The 19340-nt window shown below is 36.6% G+C and overlaps 1 protein-coding gene across 4 annotated transcripts in view; it reads left to right on the top strand.

Moving 5' to 3' along the window:
• The first annotated feature begins 897 nt into the window (after positions 1 to 897).
• Positions 898 to 19340, top strand: part of MYT1L (myelin transcription factor 1 like) — a 129381-nt gene continuing 110938 nt past the window's right edge. For all 4 annotated transcript variants that reach the window (XM_068395869.1, XM_068395857.1, XM_068395846.1 and 1 more), the window contains exons 1-3: positions 898 to 952; positions 1135 to 1168; positions 1467 to 1529. In XM_068395869.1, coding sequence (XP_068251970.1) covers positions 898 to 952; positions 1135 to 1168; positions 1467 to 1529 — 152 coding nt within the window. The remainder of the gene's footprint in view (positions 953 to 1134; positions 1169 to 1466; positions 1530 to 19340) is intronic.

Below are 19340 nucleotides of genomic sequence, written 5' to 3'. Positions count from 1 at the left end.
TGATGATACACACACTACATGTATTTTCCCTGACACAGTCTCTCAGCATAGTTCAGTGCAATCTGCTTGTGTTGTACAAAATCGTGCACTCTAGCTAGCCCGTGCAGTTTACCTTTGAATGTCTGGTGACCATAGTACATGGAAGATAGAAGAAACCATATGGCCCTGTGGTATCTACTATAGATCAGTGTTTGTGATACTTTCTGAGGTTTAATCTGCAGCCCTGCCTTTGTCTGGTAGATATTTAAGATTGCTGTATATTTATTACTGCATAGGAAGCTACATTGGATAGGCATGCTGTTTATAACATGAAGGTAAAGATTTAGCCGTATGTAGCAAGTGAGCCCATTCCTGAAACTTGAAAAAGACATCGAAACAATGAAACACATTGGCAAAGGTCATAATGCCATATTAAATAACATTAAATCTTTGAGGTTCTAATGATGATTTTTTTATCTCCTTTTCAGTCATTATTCCTTCCTCTCTTTCCCACTGCAATGCGTTTGGTTAGAAAGCGACCTGTGATGTGCGACCCCATGACTTTAGTTTTAAATTGTATAGGAATGTATTGAATGCTTGTTTCAAAATATATGGGAGTAATCAGGGTTTTATGTCAGAAATATCCCTTCGAAAAAAAGGAACCAGCACTTAGTTGCACAAAATTTGCTATGAAAGCAGGGCATGCAAATGGACTGATTAAAGCAGAAATTACCACATTTTCTGTTTTAAAATAAACGTAAGGATCCTAAAAATCCCTTGTAAGGTGGACTTTCCCTTACAGGATAAAATGGAATTAAAATAGTGTCAATAAATTCTGTGAGAGACTGTATCAGTCTGTGCATTGATAGTCTGTGCATGCAGGATAAGAACATTGACTGCCTGCTAATCTATTCCCAGATGGAGGTGGATGCAGACGAGAAGCGCCATCGCACACGCTCCAAAGGTGTTCGAGGTACGTCTTTTGCTTCAGTAAATCACTCAAGGCCCCTGCTCAGGGTGACCTTCATCCTCCAGAATCTCTTTGCGTGATTCATTCTGACCCTTGCTTTTACACAACCTTTCTGGTAATTTTCTGTAGAAGAGGGGTACTTGTAATAGATGATAAATTTTTATATATTTTCCATCTCTCTGCAGTTCCCGTGGAACCAGCCATACAAGAGCTGTTCAGGTTAGTGCTCTGAGTGTAAAATGTATCCCCATTAGCAATTTAGAAAATTCATGCCTTTTAATGGATATAATGCACTTTCAAGTTCATTGGTGGTTTGCTCATGCCCTGCTGCACTGATGAAATTAATTCCCTCAAGACTTGCTAATAAAAAGCATCCCCCTTTTTTTTCCCCTTCAGTTATTTGATTTCTCTTTCTGTCTTTGTTGCCCTCCATCTCTGTAATACCTAGTGCCTGCTTTTAGTATAATCTTTCTGCAGCACACCAGCACCTATATAATTAATTCTCTCTCTTTTGCAGCTGTCCCACGCCTGGCTGTGATGGCAGTGGTCACGTTAGTGGCAAATATGCAAGGCACAGAAGGTAATGTCTGTAATTTTTCATCATTTAGTGAAGAGATTTGGTAAACAAGTTAGCTGGCATGACCTTGATAAACCAAACAATGATAAAAATTAGCAATTAGACATTCTAGAAGCCATTCGATTCACTTCTTTTTTTCTTTCTGAATGTCACACAAAATCTAACTCACATTTTTGCTGAGGAAACTTGTTCTCATTGTCAATCTTCTCTTGATTTTTGCATACAGTTCTCTTGCTCATGTGTTGCAAATTAAAATTTGGTCCTACTGACATGTTGGTACCAGTATGACTTCTGTTGTTTAATATATTTTATAACTGAATGAAAACGAGCCTCTGAACATTTTAAGTTTGATGGTCAGGTTAGATTCAAAGGTCAAAGCCTAAGACAAATCAGTGACAATAAGACTTCAGGGTTCAAATGTTGTATTATAGTTATAAATACCTTTCCTTCGGTTTCTAAACGATGGTATGCAGAGACATCTCCTTTAAGAAAAAATTTTTAGCTGTTTATTGTTAATAATATATCAAGGTAGCATATATTGCACATTCTATATGTGCTTCAAATTAATTTAGAGCTCAGTCTTTACATGTCTGTGTCTGCAATGTCAGTGTTCAATAGGTTGTACATTTGTGTAAACAGCCTTCCTTTCCTGAATTGTTTGTCCATGAATTTCTCGTGCAATATTTTGAAAACTGAGCAGCTCTAGAATACATGAATTTTTCTCATGTGCTGTGCATTTCATTTAACATATTTTATACAGCAGCCCATTATAGGAGATAAAATGCTGATGTTTTGGCCATCTCTCTTCTGGATAGAGGGAAGGTGTTCAAGACAGTGTTAAATTCTCCTGAAACTGTTAAGATTTTTTAAATTCTTGACTTTTTCAGATTTTAAAGCTCTTGTAGTGTTTATAAGAACACATATTTCACACCAAATCTGATAACTGCTCTGTAGTGAGGGCATATGGGTTTTATGAATTAAATTGAAATTATACATTTGTGATTAAGGCATTTATTTGAAACAGGAAAAGATATCAAACAGTGTCGTGTCAGTCCACTCAGTGCACTCATGTGCCTTTTTTCTTAACAGCGAATGAAGCTCAGGGCCAAGTCCAGAAAAGATTTTCAAAATTAGAACAAGAAAAGTGATATGCCTGATATTAAAATTCTTTTGACTGACATTTAAACAATATGAAACATAAAGCAATTATATTAAAATTTCTTTTCCTAATCTTTTTTTTTCACTTATAAAAGTAGTAATGTTTTTGTGGTTATTTGAAGGATTTGGTTAGATTGGAACACTGATTTAGGAATAGTAACCAAAATCATTCTTAAATTCTTCTTAAATAATTCTTCTTAAATTTACTTGTGACTTCTCATTTCAAACCATGGTTTTCTTTTGTCCATTTTCTTCATGTAAATACAAGCCTCATCAGTAATTAATGAATTGCACCAAATCCTTCTTTTCCCTCAGAAATTTCACGAGCAGTCAACAGTTAAATGACATGATTATAATGTCCTTTCTAGTTACAAGATTGTAACTAGGTACATTTCTTTACACTTCATGGGAGTTGCATGCAGATTTCAAAAACAGAAGGCTTGAAACATACAGAAAGAAACTAGCTTAAAAAAAATCTGACTTTTCTTCTGAATTGCTCTAACTGATCTGTGTCTGTGTTTGTGTAAAATCACCCTTTTGTGGGAGGGGGGAGGAATAGATGTGACTTTTGGAAAGATTACATGCAATTTTGAGATGTTAATTCCATATTTTGCTTTCTTGACATGATTCTGGTATGTCATTACATGAACTGACTGAATCTCAGAGCTGTTAATTAAACGAAGTTTTGGGTGCATGCACAAAGAATTGAAATTGGAAATATATCAAAAATTCTTTTTTTTTTCCTACTGGCTAAAGAATCTGTGGGTTTTTTTTATGTTTTCTTGTCACCATGATTGCCAGTACACTAATCAAAATATATTTAACCAATATATGTCTTATTTGGTGTGAAAACACAAAGTTCTTTGTTGAGGTTTACAATGTACATATATATTTTCTCAAAGACCAGTAATTTTTTAATCTAGTCACCAACACCTAGTAAATTTAACTTTTTGAAAGAATCTGAAGGAATTTATCTTCTTTTTTCTATTTTGCTATTTGGGTGGGAAAGACCTTCAAACATTTCTTCCAAGGAAATCAGACCGTCTTAAAAATTTGATGTGTTCAGGGAATTGCATATCTCAGCTGATGCCTAACTCAATTCTGTTTAGACCTACAGTGCATTTTAATGAGGTTAAGACCTTTCCATTCACAATACCAGACTGGCTTATTATTAGGAATGAAATGTATTTGCTTCCACTAGATGTAGTCAGAGCTCTCCAGAGTTCTATTTCTTCTGTAACATCTTGAAGCCTCTGGAATTTGTTTTTTTTTTTTCATTGTAATGTTATCCTTGTAATACCAATGTGACAGTGAAAACCATGTTCAGGTACTACATTAAACTTGAACTGAAATAAACAGATCCTTTCCAATTTTCACACAGATTCAGGGGATGAAATGTTGTTCTGCTGATAAAATATCAGGTAGAAGTTAAAGGGGAGTTTTATTGTATGTTTTGTACTCCAGTTGTATTTTTAATTATGAAAGAGCTGCAATGTTAGTAGCTAGGGAAACAAGCAGGCCTTTTATGTCACTGATGTTTCATTTGAGGTGTGTGAAAACACAAGACTGGTACTAGTTAGGGTAACAGTGGTAACAGCTTGTTGTATCATTTTGATCTTTTTGATTTTTTCTTTTTGTCAGATCTTAGTTTGAAGTGAAACCTTGCGTGACTTAGTTGGTACTTTGCTCTCAGCTGTTAAGTTTGGTACGTAATTTTAGCTTCTTAGTTGGGCGTACTAATAGACAGCTAAGATGGACAGGCTTCTCTGCAGGGCACTTTAGAGCAGGATGCTAGGATCTCTAAAATCAACTCAGCAAAAGCACCTCTCTCCAGTGACTGCATAGAAAGTTCAGAAAGATTAGCATCCCAGTTTGGGCACTGAGGGTAAGCGCCCAAAGTTAGGTGGTGTGCCTACCTTCTTCAGAGCAGACTCATCTCTTTTTTTTTTTTTTTTTTTTTTTTTTTTTAATTTTGGCAATACCTAGAAATCCAAAGCTATCATGGACCCTCTAGCACAGTCTATGATGCACGGCATGAGGCAGTGCCTAGATGTTAGAGTTTAGAGAGATAGGACTTCAGTACCTGTTTTGTGTTTCCAGGCATCCGAGGCCAACTGAGCTACTCACAGATCATGCAGTTAAAGAAATGCATGTATCTTTGCAGTATCAGGTCCTAAAAAATAAAAACAAAGGTTGTGAAAGATCTGAAAACAAAACCAAAACCAAAATATAAGCCATAGACATGTTCAGATAGTAGTGGAGACAAGAAAAGAATTCAAATCTTAGGAGTGACAACCAGAGCCTCTCCCTGGGCTCTGTTTATTTTGTTCACTTGGTAGGGCTTCAGGTCGATTGTGCATAGCACTTAATAATGCACAGTACTCTTATGCGTTCAGAGCTGTGAATTAATTTTGAACAATAAGCTTGCTCCAGATCCTTGAATACTTTTTAGCTGGGAACAATCCATCTGGGTATATAGCAGTTGCTCAAACCACACCAGGAGAGTGCTCGCAGAACTGTGTTTTCAGGATGTCTGTCGGCTAAGCGGTTGAAGAAGAACAGATTCGAGTATTCTTTCATTGCAATCAGTAGGAACTTTGCCAGTTTCATTAATCAGCTTTAAAGACAACAAGATTCACATTCTATGTATACAAATATAAATGTAAAAGTGAGTCTAGTTTCTGGTCTAAGTTCTGTGGGTGCAATCCCGTAGTTACTGTAGAGTAACAGCGCAAATAGATGCCTGGGGTTTGCCATGTAAATAGGTATGTAGACTAGACTACATCCTAACTAGATTCCAGAAAAAAAAAATAGTGATTACATACAATGGTCTTTTTTAAAAGCTTCTTAATATTATAGTTTTTTTTTTTCTCAAGTAACAAAAGCAATTAGATTCTGTAATGGATTAATCACTTGCCAAATATCACATGCTTCAGAATGAAACACATTCTAACAAATAAGAGCCCTAAAAAGAGCTCCTTAAGCTGGTAGCGTGGCACTATGTATATTAATTTAGGATTCTTTTAATGCATATATGAGTGCATATGTGAAAGCAGATAAAGCCATTGTATAGAAATTAAAGCAAACCACAATCTTAATCTGAAACAATATGCATCAAATTTCAGTGAAGGATGAATTGTTAAGGCCAAATGATAAAGCCTTCAGATTTAAAATGGCAACGCTGATAAAGCTCTCACTGTATCATGAATTTCAATTTTATTGCTGAAAATAAGAGTTCAGATGAAAGAAGCCCAACTTAAACATTTCACCTACCAAGGAATTTTGCGTGCCTTTTCTTCAGTTCATATTGCATTTGTAAGGGATTTTTTTCTCATTAATCACTGATACAATGTCTTGCAAAAAGAAGTGAGTCTCAAAAGAGGGATCATAAAATAATGTTTGGATCTATAATGTATGAATTGTCCCTAACCTTATAAAATATATTGCATTTTTATTTTCCACCAAATTTCTCTATATCAACCAGTACTTTGTTGCTTTACTAGGCTGTCTCTGTCTCTATTACATTATGCAGATAGAATTGTTTTGACCATCTTTTAATTTATAGGCATGAGATTTGTCACTTCATACAACAGATTTATATGAATTTATAAATGCCTTAGAGTTTAGCGTTGCTGTTTTGATTAGGAAAAGCCCCACATACCCTTGTATTGCCTTGGCATTATATACTGTAGTTTAGTCATCTATATTTTAGAAGAGAGTCAGTGAAATAATTCAGGCTCCCAAACTTCGAAATTAAAAGACTCAAATGTCTCTCTCTTATTAGAAAATTATTGAATTTCTGTGGCTTGTTGTACCATATTTCTTATTCAGATTTTTTCATTTCATATACCTTTTCACCCACCAGTTTGATTGCCATGGCTGCAGCCGTGGGTGAATAATTGCCTGTCTTCACAGGAGCATGTTCTGGAGCTAAAGTCGAGCGCTTGCTTCCTGATGTATGCCTCATTTGGATTCTGCCGACAGCCTAGGGGCTGTATTATTCATGCCTTGACAGATAGCACTCACTAAAAGCATTGGAACGGGGCCAGGTACTGGCACAGAGATAGTGGAGCATTGCAACTTGCAACTGAGAGGAGCATCTATAATACAAAAAAGAGAAATCCTCATACCTCCCTTTTACTGGTCTCACTTTGGTGGAGAATTCATTTGCATCAAAATAAATACCCTAAAAATAAATACATTTTTTCTAAACCACGCTTGAAAGTTTAACACAATTTTCCACATTTAATTGCAAAGCTGATTTTAATTAGTAAGGCCCTGCATGTGAAAAATGAAGATTCACTTGGGTGAATGTAACACATTGCAGTGTCTGCTGAATGCTCTAATTAATGTATGGCTGCTGTACAACAGGGTGCACTGTGGGATATTTATGAAAAATTCTGTGCACGCAGCCAGTCTATCTGTATTTTAGTTCTTGAATCCACAAGAATAAATAACTTTTCCCCCTTTATTCTTTATGAGACATCATTGTGCATGCCATCACTCCATCCATAAAGTTTATGGCATGCCTGTCCTTTTTACTATTTGTCAACGATATTATAAATCAGAAGCCAGGACATACATATTTTAACATTAATTTGATAGCAGAGCATGGTTGCATGCTGTGCAGAACCCGAGGTCCACTGATGCATTTGTGTTAAAGCCTAACCACAGAACAGTGAGGTCGTTATTGTTGCTTGCTTTTATGATACTGTGAAAAATCCCACTGAATGCTGGAAGTATAGACAAATTATATTAATTTCTCTCCAAGCTGCTAGTCAACCTTTATTATAGTGTTAAATAATGATAAAATGATTCACTGGATATTTACCTGAGGAAAAACTGTACTCTGGCACTGCCTATGCAATTTAATTCTATTTCATTTAATGGTATATTTGCTGAAGATTTTGGTAAGTTGTGGTAAATACCAAGAATATTATTTTATATAAAGTAATCCACCGTGCAAGGTTTGTAAAATATGTTAATAAATGAAGTTTCACTGCTTTGTGAAGAGCACAAGAGAAATAAGCTAAAGAGAAATAAGTAAGTAAATAAATAAACTCCAGCTAAAGAGCAATAAGGAAATAAATAAATAAAATAAGTGAAAGAGCATAGGGATTTTCAAACAGAACACTGTAAACAATAAATAAATGTGCTGACAGAGAATCCATAATGTATTAGAGGTCTGTATTGGCTGCTGTCTAGATTCAGCAGTATATCCTTTGTCTGGTTGTTGATTAATGATTAGAAAGGTGCAAAGTTGGGTCTGAAACGTCAACCAAATATACACCAGCAATTGGCGTGTGGCTCTGCATGCTAGTGGCCATTGTCTAGAGGTGACTACACAAAGGAACCACAGTTCAATTCCTCCTACCACCATCTGGATTGGGAATAGCAACTTCAGTGGCAGCAAGTTGCAGGATCTGCATGTACCAGGAGTACTAGCCTAATAAAGGGGGGAAAAATAAATAAAAATCAGAGGCAGGAGCATGGAGAGTGCCGACTCAACTGTGCAGCAACAGCAAACAGCAGATTTGAGATGCACTTTCTGCAGTGCGTCCCCAGGCTTGTATGTTGCTGAAATGATATGCTCGTTTTCTTTCAAATGGCAGGTCCTGTGCATATTTCTCATGCAGGAGTCCACTTCCACAGTGTTTTATGTGGAAGGATCTGTCTGGAAATGTTACCATCAGCCACAAAATAAATGAAGACCATGCAGAAATTATGGGAAAGAGAATAAAAAAAAAAAAAGAAAGAATAGAACATCCAGTAATAGTGGGGAGATAATTTCCCCAACAAGATCCTGGAAGTAGCTGTACACATTTCCTTTGCCTATGGAAAATTTGTTTGATTGGACTAGTAGCTTTGCTGAGCACATTGTGCTCTCTTAGGAGAGAAATAAATTGCTTGAGGTTGAATCATTTGTGTTTTTCATAATGGAAAAGGGGTTCTACAGTGTTGATTTGCATGTGATGGGCAAGACATTTCATCTCCCTATGCCTCTGTTTCCCCACTTTTAAACAGAACTTCAGGCATCTTAAGATGTAAAGATAGAAGCATATATGGGGATTATTACAAACATGGGGCCCAAAACTCTGTCTCTGATATTTATCTGGTATTTAAATAAAGATCTGTTAAATGACCATTGATGTCAGAGGAAGCCTAACCTTACATTACAGTGCTTTTTGGATCAAAACATTTTTCTGGAGGATAGAGTAAAATTAACTGATTTGTAATTATAAGACAATTTTACATTTAGAGTCAACTCTGGTTTCTCTGTTTCATATTTTGTGAATTATTTCTACAATATTTCTGTAAAAATATTGATTCTGAGGTTTAAAAAGCTGGGAGTATTTAAGACATCTGTTTATTAATGTGTATTTTAGTGATAATGCAGTCATGGTTATCAACCTTACACTAAAACAGAAAAGCCATGAGCAACAGTGTGCACTGGGTTTAGGGTACTATGGAGCTGCCTGCATCCTGCTACCAACAGTTCATCTGAGCAGCAGCATAGATACTGTGTGTGCAGTTGAAAAATGGCCTGTGGATTGGAGCATCCCGAGTCAGGGCTTTGGAGACAGGAGAATGTGCTGGTGAATATTAGCAGCTGGATAGACAGGGAACCCCATCCTATTCCTTGCTCCAATGTCCACACCAGTACAAATAACATAGATGACTTTTTGAAAAAGTTTTATCCATAGGTGGCACCCATGCTATCAGAGAATAGTGATGCCCTGCACCTTACTCTCCACCTCCGTGAAAATGATCTGAACTCTGCTAGAAACATCAAAAAAAAGGGCAGGGGATATCACATAAGTAAAAAATAAATATAGTTATCTTTTTCTTTCAAATATTCATATTTTATGAGTTCAGGCACCCTAAGTATTAACCTGGGCTAGCAAAAGAATATGAAGAAAACAAGAAACCAACTCAAATATGAAGGAACCAGAAATCACAGTCCATCTACCTTTTGCATGTTCTAAATCACTAGACCACACTAGCAGAAAAATCCACATAGATGTATATGTAGAAATAGGGGAGAAATGAGGCACAAAAAAGTAAAGAAGTGAGCAAACAAAAACAAGGTTGTAGGAAAAAAAGAGAAAAAGCAATAGTTCGGTGAGGTCTTTTTCCCCTTAAAAATACAGTATGATGTGTCTTTTAAAATTTATATTGAAGTTTTTCAATAAGTTGAGACAACCCTTTCAAAGTCATCACTTCTTATTAGTGGTTGATATGAAGTACTGCTTCGAGTGGTGTCAGCTCAGGACAGGGAAAGGAGAGGTACTCCTGAGCCATCTTTGATGACAATAATAAATCTAAATAAATACATCCACAGTACAGAATCAAATGCCTAGGGGATAGATAGCTCCTGAAGGCATCCTCAGCACTATACAGCTTAGGACACTGTAAACGATGATAACTTCAACCGGATGAGTGGACCTACCAAGTTAGTTTCCTGGCTACTTACCTGAATAACTTCCCAAGAAAATCTTGAAGCTTACTGATTACATGGAAAGGGATTGCAGGACCTAATGTCCTTTCATTATTTGCAAGAACCAGCAGCACCACACTGTAAGTATGCATGAAAGAGTGGAGAAGAGGTATAATGCCTAAGAGAAAATGTTCCTGTTATTATAATTAGGCCTGTGTCTTGAATTTATGATTTATGATAAAATTTGGTATACTATAAAGCCAAATGAGACAGGACAGGGTATGATTGGCTTTAAATGCCAATACTAGCCATTTAAAACAGCTTTTTAAAGTTCAGTTCCCTGGGGTTGGGACAGATTTCTCTGCCATCAATTTTTTTATTTAATGTAATGAGCAGGCCACTAAATTGGATGAATGAGTAGTAAATGAATGCTTTCTGTCCAACTGATACTCATGCAAGAAATTCATCAGTGATTTGCACCTGATACTGTTTTTCACCCTCATAATGTCTCCGGGAGAAAATCTTACCTACACTTTGTGAACAGGGAGTTAGGTGTTCAGAATAAAGGCTAGAGCTAAAAACTGGCATGCATTCGACTTCTGCTTTAAGTCACCCAGTCCAGAGGGTGGACCCTCATCATCCCTCCCTTATTTTTTGTCTAACTCTGAAGTCACAGTAGAAATGTACTTTTAACATTAAGCTTGTCCAAATTTCTAGTGTTCTGCCAGGAAACATTTATTTGGGCACCTTGATACCTATGTCATACTAAGTACATGGCATAGTTAGTACATCTCTACTATCTTATCTGCTTGTTCCAGTGTAGCAAGTGTTTTTAAAGTCCTCCAATTTGTGATCTGTACAAACATGCACTCACACACTATTTTATTCTTTGTCAATAGGCACTAGGACATGTTTCTCCCATCTTCTGGGAACTTGCATTGACTATAAAGATGATTAGATGTCAGGATGCTTGTATTCTCTTTTCTTGATCTGTTCTTATTTTATGGACAATAATATATCCAAAGGAAGAGGGAAGGATATAATTCTGTAACTTTGAGCAGTCACTTGGAGAGAGAAGAACCCTATTTCCAGTCTCAGCATTAGCACTTCATATAGAAGACAGACACTCATTTGAGAGAGGAATGGAATGAATCCTTCGCTGGTAGCAAAGAATGTGTAAATGTTTTCTTTTGCATGAAGTATTAAAGAAGTGGGCACTCTCAACCCATGAGCAAGCAGTCTTCTGAGAGGTGTAAAACGAAGCTTCAGTTACCCCTGGCAAAAGAGACAAACACTTATTTCTTACACGTTTCTGTATGTTCTAGATTAGATAATGGCTAAGGCTGGGATCGTGATTCCTCCTCTGACCATCTCCTAGTCAAAAGACTGAGTTCATCTCTGCTTCTGTAAGAAAAAAAGAAGGCTTAAGGTGATTAATTCTTGGAGCAAAAATCCCCCACTACAGAAAATATCTTCCTCCAGTCTGGATTACAGCATCTAAATTCTGCTGTGTGTTAAGTGGCTACATGTCCCTAGGTATTAAAAGAGGAGCAGACATACCTCAGTTGGACGTTAGAATTTCACTGTGCAGCTCTACATAGAAATTGAAAGCTGTAATGCATTCATTGCCTTGGTGAACTAGCAGTTCGTGACTCTCTGCTACCACACAAGAAATTTGCGTCACAGCCAGAAGTTGAGTCGTGCCTCTGAATTCTACTCCAGTGCCTTTTGCTTTAGCCTATCCTTCTTATATTAAAAGTTCCTTTATAGAAAGATTAGCAAATGATTTCTTGTTATTGAGTATTTGCAGGGACAATAAGAATAATGTACTAGAATTACTGAGACATTGTTTAATGTCGATCTTGCTTGGGCATGGTTTCTTCTAGGATGATCAATGAAGATTAATGGCTTGTTGGTTCTTAGTAACCGTAAGGACTACTTCAGGAGAAGGGGACAAAGCAAACAGTCATCTCAAACAAGAGAATATGTCATATATCATGACATATATGACGAATATTCTCTGACGTGAGTCTTATAGATGTTTGCATGTTTCTAGTCACCAAACAAAAAACTCGTTTTGAAACTTGTTTCTCAGAGAATTCTCTGGATAACCCACACTTTGTGAAAGGAAGTAGAAGATACAAAGTCCCAACTAGATGGATGGCTGCTCTGCAGCCAGTTTACTATGGTAGCTGTAATTTATGCTCATAAAGCTTTTGCAACTGTTAATTTCAAAACATTTCACAAATGTTAACACAGTAGCCTCAGTGCATTTTGCGATGTTAAGTATTTGATTTCAAATGACACCAAAGGTCATATTGCTTATGATGTTGTAATACATTCACAATAGCATATTGACTTACAAGACTGGTCATAGCAACTTTTTACCAGTGCACATTTATAGTGCATAGGAGTTTAGGATGGAAAGATTCTTTATTTGTCTGAAAATGTAGGAATAATTCTGATAGAATGTAATTGCATAACTTTATTTTAAGCAGGGCTTTGAAATTAACATTTCTGGTTCTTAAAACACAGACACTTAGCTCTTCTTTCTAATTCCATGTGGCATAAGTTATTACCAGCTTTACAGTCTTCTGTCCCTTCCACAATGGCGAGCTAAGAATTTGTTTCAGTGCTGCTGGAAGGAAAGCGCGTTACTCTCTGAGTCACATTACCATCTCTGCAGCAGCACCTAGGTGTTCCTTGGAAATACTGACATACTCAGAGCTGACATGGCCTGGCTTTGCTTAGCTTGTGAGACTTAAAGAGATCACAGAGAAAGATGGACTGGGAAACTGAGTCAGAGTTATAAAACAAATATCATTTTAAAAAGAATGCAAATAAATTCTGACTACTGTGTTAACTTCATATCTTAGCAGTCAAGCTTGCTGCTTCCAGTTGTATTATTAAAAGGATGTAGGAGGAAGGACTGAACAGTTAAAATGGCATTGACTAAAAGTGGAACCACTTACTTAAATGTCAGCATTTAAGCAAAACTGTAAAACAGAGAAAACATTTAGCTTTTTCTGTCTACTATAATTTTGATTGTTCATTGAAAATTATAGCAGTCAGATTTAGAAATCACAGTCTAGTGGACAACTCGGGTGGAACCACAACAGAACTACATGGTTAGTTAAGATTTGCTGGTAGGAATTTCTTTTTTTTTAATTTTTTACCTATACTATGGATTAAACTGATCTCTTGTATAAGCAGGTATAGAATTCCATTACTGTTACACCAGGGCAGTTTATAATTATGTTGCTCTAAAAGTATGTAAAAAAAAAGAACTTCCCAGGAAGACAAAAATTTCTTGCCTGAAAACCAGAAATGATACCAAACTCCCTAACTTTTAAGCTGTAAGGAAATTTAGAATAATTTGGTGCAGAGTCAGGAAAGATTTACCTACTGGCTACATTACAATATAACTTTGCATGATAACAGATAATTTGAAGTGACATCATACCTATGCAGCTTATCATCCCTGCCTTCAAAACCCTCTAGGTATTGTGGACACTAAAATGTCTCCTGATACCTAACCCACCTTCTGTTTAGTACATTAACCTGTTAATTAGAGAATGAGAGAAAAAAGTTTTCCACCATTAGATTTCTGCATCTGTGATTTTCACAAAAAGCATTTAGTTGCATAAACCAGAATATAAGCACAAGCTTCTAGAGCACAACTTAAATAGAGCTTAGGAACTGAACTCCAAGAGAAGGATCCGCAAAAATCTCGAGTCTGTAGTTGATCAAACTTGTAATAGAAACCTATTTATGTATGCCCAGAGGTGCTGCCAGCTTAGCTAAGCTGTGCTGCTCAGTGCTTTCTACATGCCAGAACGTTTGAGATTTGAAGACCATGTGCACTTATGCCAGCATCCTCTGATCCAGTCGGCGCAGCAGGCATTCTCTGCTCACATGAACATGCAGGGACAGCACTGATTTCTATAGACAGCATAGCAGTCACATCCCCTTTCACTGAAAAATTTTGTGATAGTGGTACATCCTGGACCAGCAATGAGATCGCTGCCTCAGGAAGCAACATACTGCTTCAGTTTCTCCGTCAGCCTAATTGGGCCCAAGCACATTGTTAATTCCCAAGCCAGAGCCATACCAAAAGGATGACAGGTGAAGACTGACTACGATGAGGCTACATTCTGTCCTGGCTGTTGAAGCCAGGCCTGTGGACAGAAAGGAGTATGAGGTTTTCTACAGAGAACAGAGAGAAAAGCTAGAGGAACCTGATTTGGAGCCATAACAGGTTGATTGTGTTCCAAAAAAAAAAAAAAAAAAAAAGAAAAGAAAGAAAGCGTCTTCCATTTTTTTGACAATTATTTCAACCTGAGCTGTTAAAAAAAAAAAGACAGCGAACAGTACCACACTGCCTGTATCAAAACAGAGAGCAATAAAGTAGCCTTCCATACTACGGGTATGATTTTTGTGCCTGCACTGGAAAAAGTCTTTTTGGATTATGAGTCATATTTTCAAGATGATGTCTAAGTCAGAGTTGCAAGTGGATGCAGACGTTAACAAGAAAAAGAGAAGTGATTTTGGAAACATTCTTTTCATGGTACTTCATATTTCTTAGTGTAGATATACCACAGTCAACGTGCTTGCTATAGTTACTCCCAGGCTTTTATACCTATATATTTCCATTGGGGAATTTATTCACTAAGGAACTTAGTCATCTAAACTTAAGTGCTTTAAAGTTAAGTGTGCTGACGTTTAATGTTGCCACAACTATTCCCGTTATAGATCTGTGCCCCAAATATATAGGGACCATTTTTAAAAGTGACTAACACATTGCTAACCGACTTTCAATGAGACATAAGCATGAAGCATCGAATGCCTCAAACTATTCAAAAAATTAAAAGTAGTCTTTGAAGTGGCATACGCTTTCTAAAAAGTTGCCTTTCATCTTATAAAACTAAAGAATCTTTTCCTCTTCTTGCCATCTTCCTGTTACACACTTGTACTTCCAGCCATTTCCCGATTTTACCCTTTGGTCCTTGGACAGTACTTCATTCTGGACCTTTCTCTATTCAGTCTTTGACCCTTCTACTTCTCCTGTCTGTGCATCTTTAAAACTGAGCAGCTGAACTTCAGAGAGGGATAACTGCCACGTTTCCCTGTGAAATCTAGCCATAGGAGGTATACTGGCAGGAAATTCTCTGCATTTCAATGGAAACCGCCATTTCCACCCACAACCCAGCTGCCACATTTAAATCATGCTGTGTGGGGCTTCCACTCCCTTGGGAGGCTATTTTCATTTTCCTTTAGAGACTCCTCTACAGTCTAATAGAACTCACTGTCAACTATAAAAAGTAACATTATATACCGTAGTATTTTTTTTAATCGTGATATGAGTCAAGTTGGATCGTCACTATTCTGAGCTACAATGTGATGGAATTCAATTAGATATACATTTTTTTTCTTTGCCTGAACAGGCGTCCTTCCTTTTATCACATATATCAAAAAAGGCCAGATTAAGGCAAAGCCATTTTGGTCCATATCCAGACATTTGCCTTTTGGAGTCATGTGATTAAGCCAGTAGGTAAGCTTTCATTTTTAGACCAGAGTATTTCTGATTCTTCTAATCATGAAAAAAAAAGGTGAAAAAAAAAATGAACTGAACATAAGCGAGGCAGTTTTGTCCTTTGAGTCTGCCAACAGCTTGAATCAATTTCTTTAAGACAGGTGAGCTTCTGTCTTAGTGGAAATACTACCTTAGTGGAAATACCCCCCTGATATTATAACAAAGCAACTTCTATGTGCTGCAGGAGACTAGTTCAGTAGATTATTAGCACAAGCAAATATACTCTTTTCAGGGTATAAGTCACGGCAGGAGGCAGGGTGTGTGCAGCGGCATCTTCTTAGAGGTGAGAATAACGATCCACAATATCTGCCTTGTACTTGTGTGGGGCGGAAAGATATATGTCATTATATTTGTGTCGCTTGAAGGATGTGCCCCATTACTGCCGCACTGTAGAGCAAAAGTTAGGGCAGGAGAATTGTGTGGGTCTAGAACCCTAGATTGCTCTAATGCATCTCTGATAGGAACTGCTACTAGGGACTCTAATAACTGTTGAAAATTACATAATACTAAAATAGCTGTGTCCATCTAGAGCAAAGAACATAAAGTCTTGGTTGTAAGTTTGTACTGTTAACTTTGTATGCAGTAGTAAATTGGCAGGCACAACAGCTAGTATCAAAATTTTGTCCTAGAAATTAGTCTCAAGGACATATAAAGATAAAGGTATTTTAGAAATCCTCTTTACACTAAACAGATTTTTATGGTAACTTTTTTTGGTGTAGAGCCCACTAAGAAAGAAAGCACCCTTAAAAATTAATGTGGTTGATAAACTTTCGGTTTCTTTCTAATAATGTTTGCTAAATGCATATTAATAATGGTTAACATTTTTACCAAGAGACCAATTCTATGGAGCTGCAGCTCCATAATGCAGTAAAGTAGAGACAATGCTGTCATTTCTATGCTGTTTTAGAATAATCATGTTTTCTTTGTGTTACAGAAAGGCACTATCTTTTTGCTTTTTTTTCCAAAATAGGAAGATTTAAACATCTCAGTCCTCTAACAACCAGAATTTAGAATATTTCACAGTTGAATCACTCCTAACCAACCGTGCAAGACAAAAAACGGTATCCTGTAGCTTATGATGGAGGTGAGAATCCAGTACATAAGCACTGAAGTGGTTGCAGCTTGTATCACTTTGGTTTTGACATTTTTTTTCTGTAATTTCAGATGTTTACTTATGAGAGTCACATTCCTGTGCTAGAAGGCTGCTCCACAGTATTACTCCTTTCCATTGGTTATATTCTGTAGCCATTAGCTTTTTGGATCAAGTAAGATACTTATTGCTATAGTTACAGGAAAATCAGTGTATTGTATTTAATTCTGTGCCATATATCTTAGTTAAAATTAAGTTGGGAGCCAATGCTATTACGTAGATAGAGATGAAGTGAAGAATATTTGGGATAGGAATCAGTAGCTTATAGTCTCATTATAGTAGCCCTACATTAGACATGCGATAAAATGGCAGCGTACTCTATCACTCAATACTTAAGTATTAGCTTAATTCTTATTAATACTTATTTATGTAGTATAGCTACATGAATCACCTTTGATTTCTAGCAGTTTATTTCCCTTGACTTTTGAATGCTTGAACTTACCATGCTGAATTGCTTAAAAGCAATTATGTTTAAATTATTGGAATAGAAAGATTTCATATCATGTCCAAGGCTCAAACATTGTGACTATGCAAAGATCTTTTGTAACTGATAGTTGTGCTCTTGTAGCATATTCTAACCCTTTCAAATTGGTGAATGATTGATTATGAACTTTTCCCATTTTATGATATCATGTTATCATTAAAAATAAATAAATTGGAACTTTCCCTGCCCTCTACCTGTAAACAGAGTTGTCATTACCACTGAAGCTGAAAACACGGGATAAATATAAATCTGGACATCTTGGCAGCTCTAGATACTGCTTTGATTTAGCTCACTGTAGCCAACCTTGGTTTTGTCTGTATGTAGAAAATAGAGGATTTTCTATCCCAATATTTTTTCTTCCAATTTAGAATTCTGAAATAAATGTGGCCTTTAGGATTTTGAGTTAGTGCAGAAGTCAGTGTTCTTTGAGTTAGCGCAGAAGTGGTCCCTGGCTTTGCATGTTCCCATTTTTACGTGTCTGGGTTACATCTAAATCAACATTGAAGTGTGCAGAATCAATAGCCACTTAGCAAAACTTGATTATATGCATTTCATCTAATGAATCAATATGAGTCATTAAACCCGTGCTCTTTGCACTGTCCTAGTTTCTTTGATCAGCCCCTGTATTCAGGGGTCTGGCAACAAGACATAATCAATTGTGGCTTCCGGCTCTTGAACGCACAGTTAAGTTGGGTGTTTGCCGTTCCAAGATTAGAGTGCAGCTGCAGCATTTGTCTGACATTGGATCATGCAGGTAGTCTTGAGAAGATAGCTGAGCTATAGGGAGGAGAATTGTTCATGTTAAGTGATACAGCACCTGTGGAAATGAAAGAAGCAGGGTTTTGTTTTTTTCTTTATAAAAGTATTGTGGTGCTTTTAGCTAAAATCTGCTAGGTACTATCTCTGTTGAGGATGGACATACATTATAAAAAAAAAGAGAAAAAGCCTTGGATTTCTCTCACTTTCTTCAGATTCCTAAGTGGTAGAAATATAAGTTAATCACCATTAACTCCCTTTATTGTCAGTGGAGACATAGGCAGATTTTCTAAGAAAGGTGAGATGAATTGCCTTCCAGGAGGTTCCAGTTTCTCTGCATTGACTTATGAAGGGAGCTTAGCGTGACATCTATAGACTTAGCTTTTAGAAGCCTAGGGGTAGGTGAGAGATGAACCCCATCCATGACATCATAAGTTATGGGGCAATCAGATATTATATTGATTTATTTGTATAAATACTTCTGAATAATCTGCAACTGCAGGCCATGTACTTTGCTAACCTGTGCTGCCACATAAGTTTTCAGTCTCATGATTTGTTACATTTAGTTTTTATGTCTTACTTCAAATGAGCTCTCCAGGGCTGAGATTTTTCCTGCGTATTTGTACAACACCTAGAAATACATTACTGTGCCTCATTTTTCTTCACTGAACAGCTATTGGATTCAACCAATTAAATAAACTTATTGTTTAAATGGGTTAATTATTGCAAAACTGAAAGTTTCCTTTCAGTTGTCATGTCACAGGAGCAGAGACTTTGGTGATGGGTGAAATGATTTTGCCAGCCAGAGGGCAGATTAGCCAGTAAATTCGCTGCTGTTCATCATAGTGTTCAGTTACACCAATTTGGAGTCACAGTGAATTGGGCTGGGGAGATGCTTCACATTGGAGATGTATAGGATCCAGTTAAATAAAAGGTCCTCACTTTGACTTAAGTTACTGTGACTGTATTGACGACATCAAAGCTAGTCTGCTTTATTTTGTTTAAAAAAACGTATTTCAATTTTGAATTTCTAAAAAATTTACTTCTGGCACATCATTCTATTCTCATGTTATTTGTTACTCCTGACTCCTTTTTGCAATGCTGTTTTTTAAAGTTACTAATTTTTCTTTGGGGCTTATTTAGTTAAATAATGCTATACACATAAGTACATCTGCGGTATGTTTGTGGCTATTCATGTTTTTAAAAAAGCTCTGAATTGCAAAAAGATCGAGTTG

Source organism: Nyctibius grandis, chromosome 1, assembly GCF_013368605.1.
Source record: "Nyctibius grandis isolate bNycGra1 chromosome 1, bNycGra1.pri, whole genome shotgun sequence".
NCBI lineage: Eukaryota > Metazoa > Chordata > Aves > Nyctibiiformes > Nyctibiidae > Nyctibius > Nyctibius grandis.
Note: the sequence above shows the minus strand (reverse complement) of the source record. Positions and strands in the feature narration are given on the sequence as shown.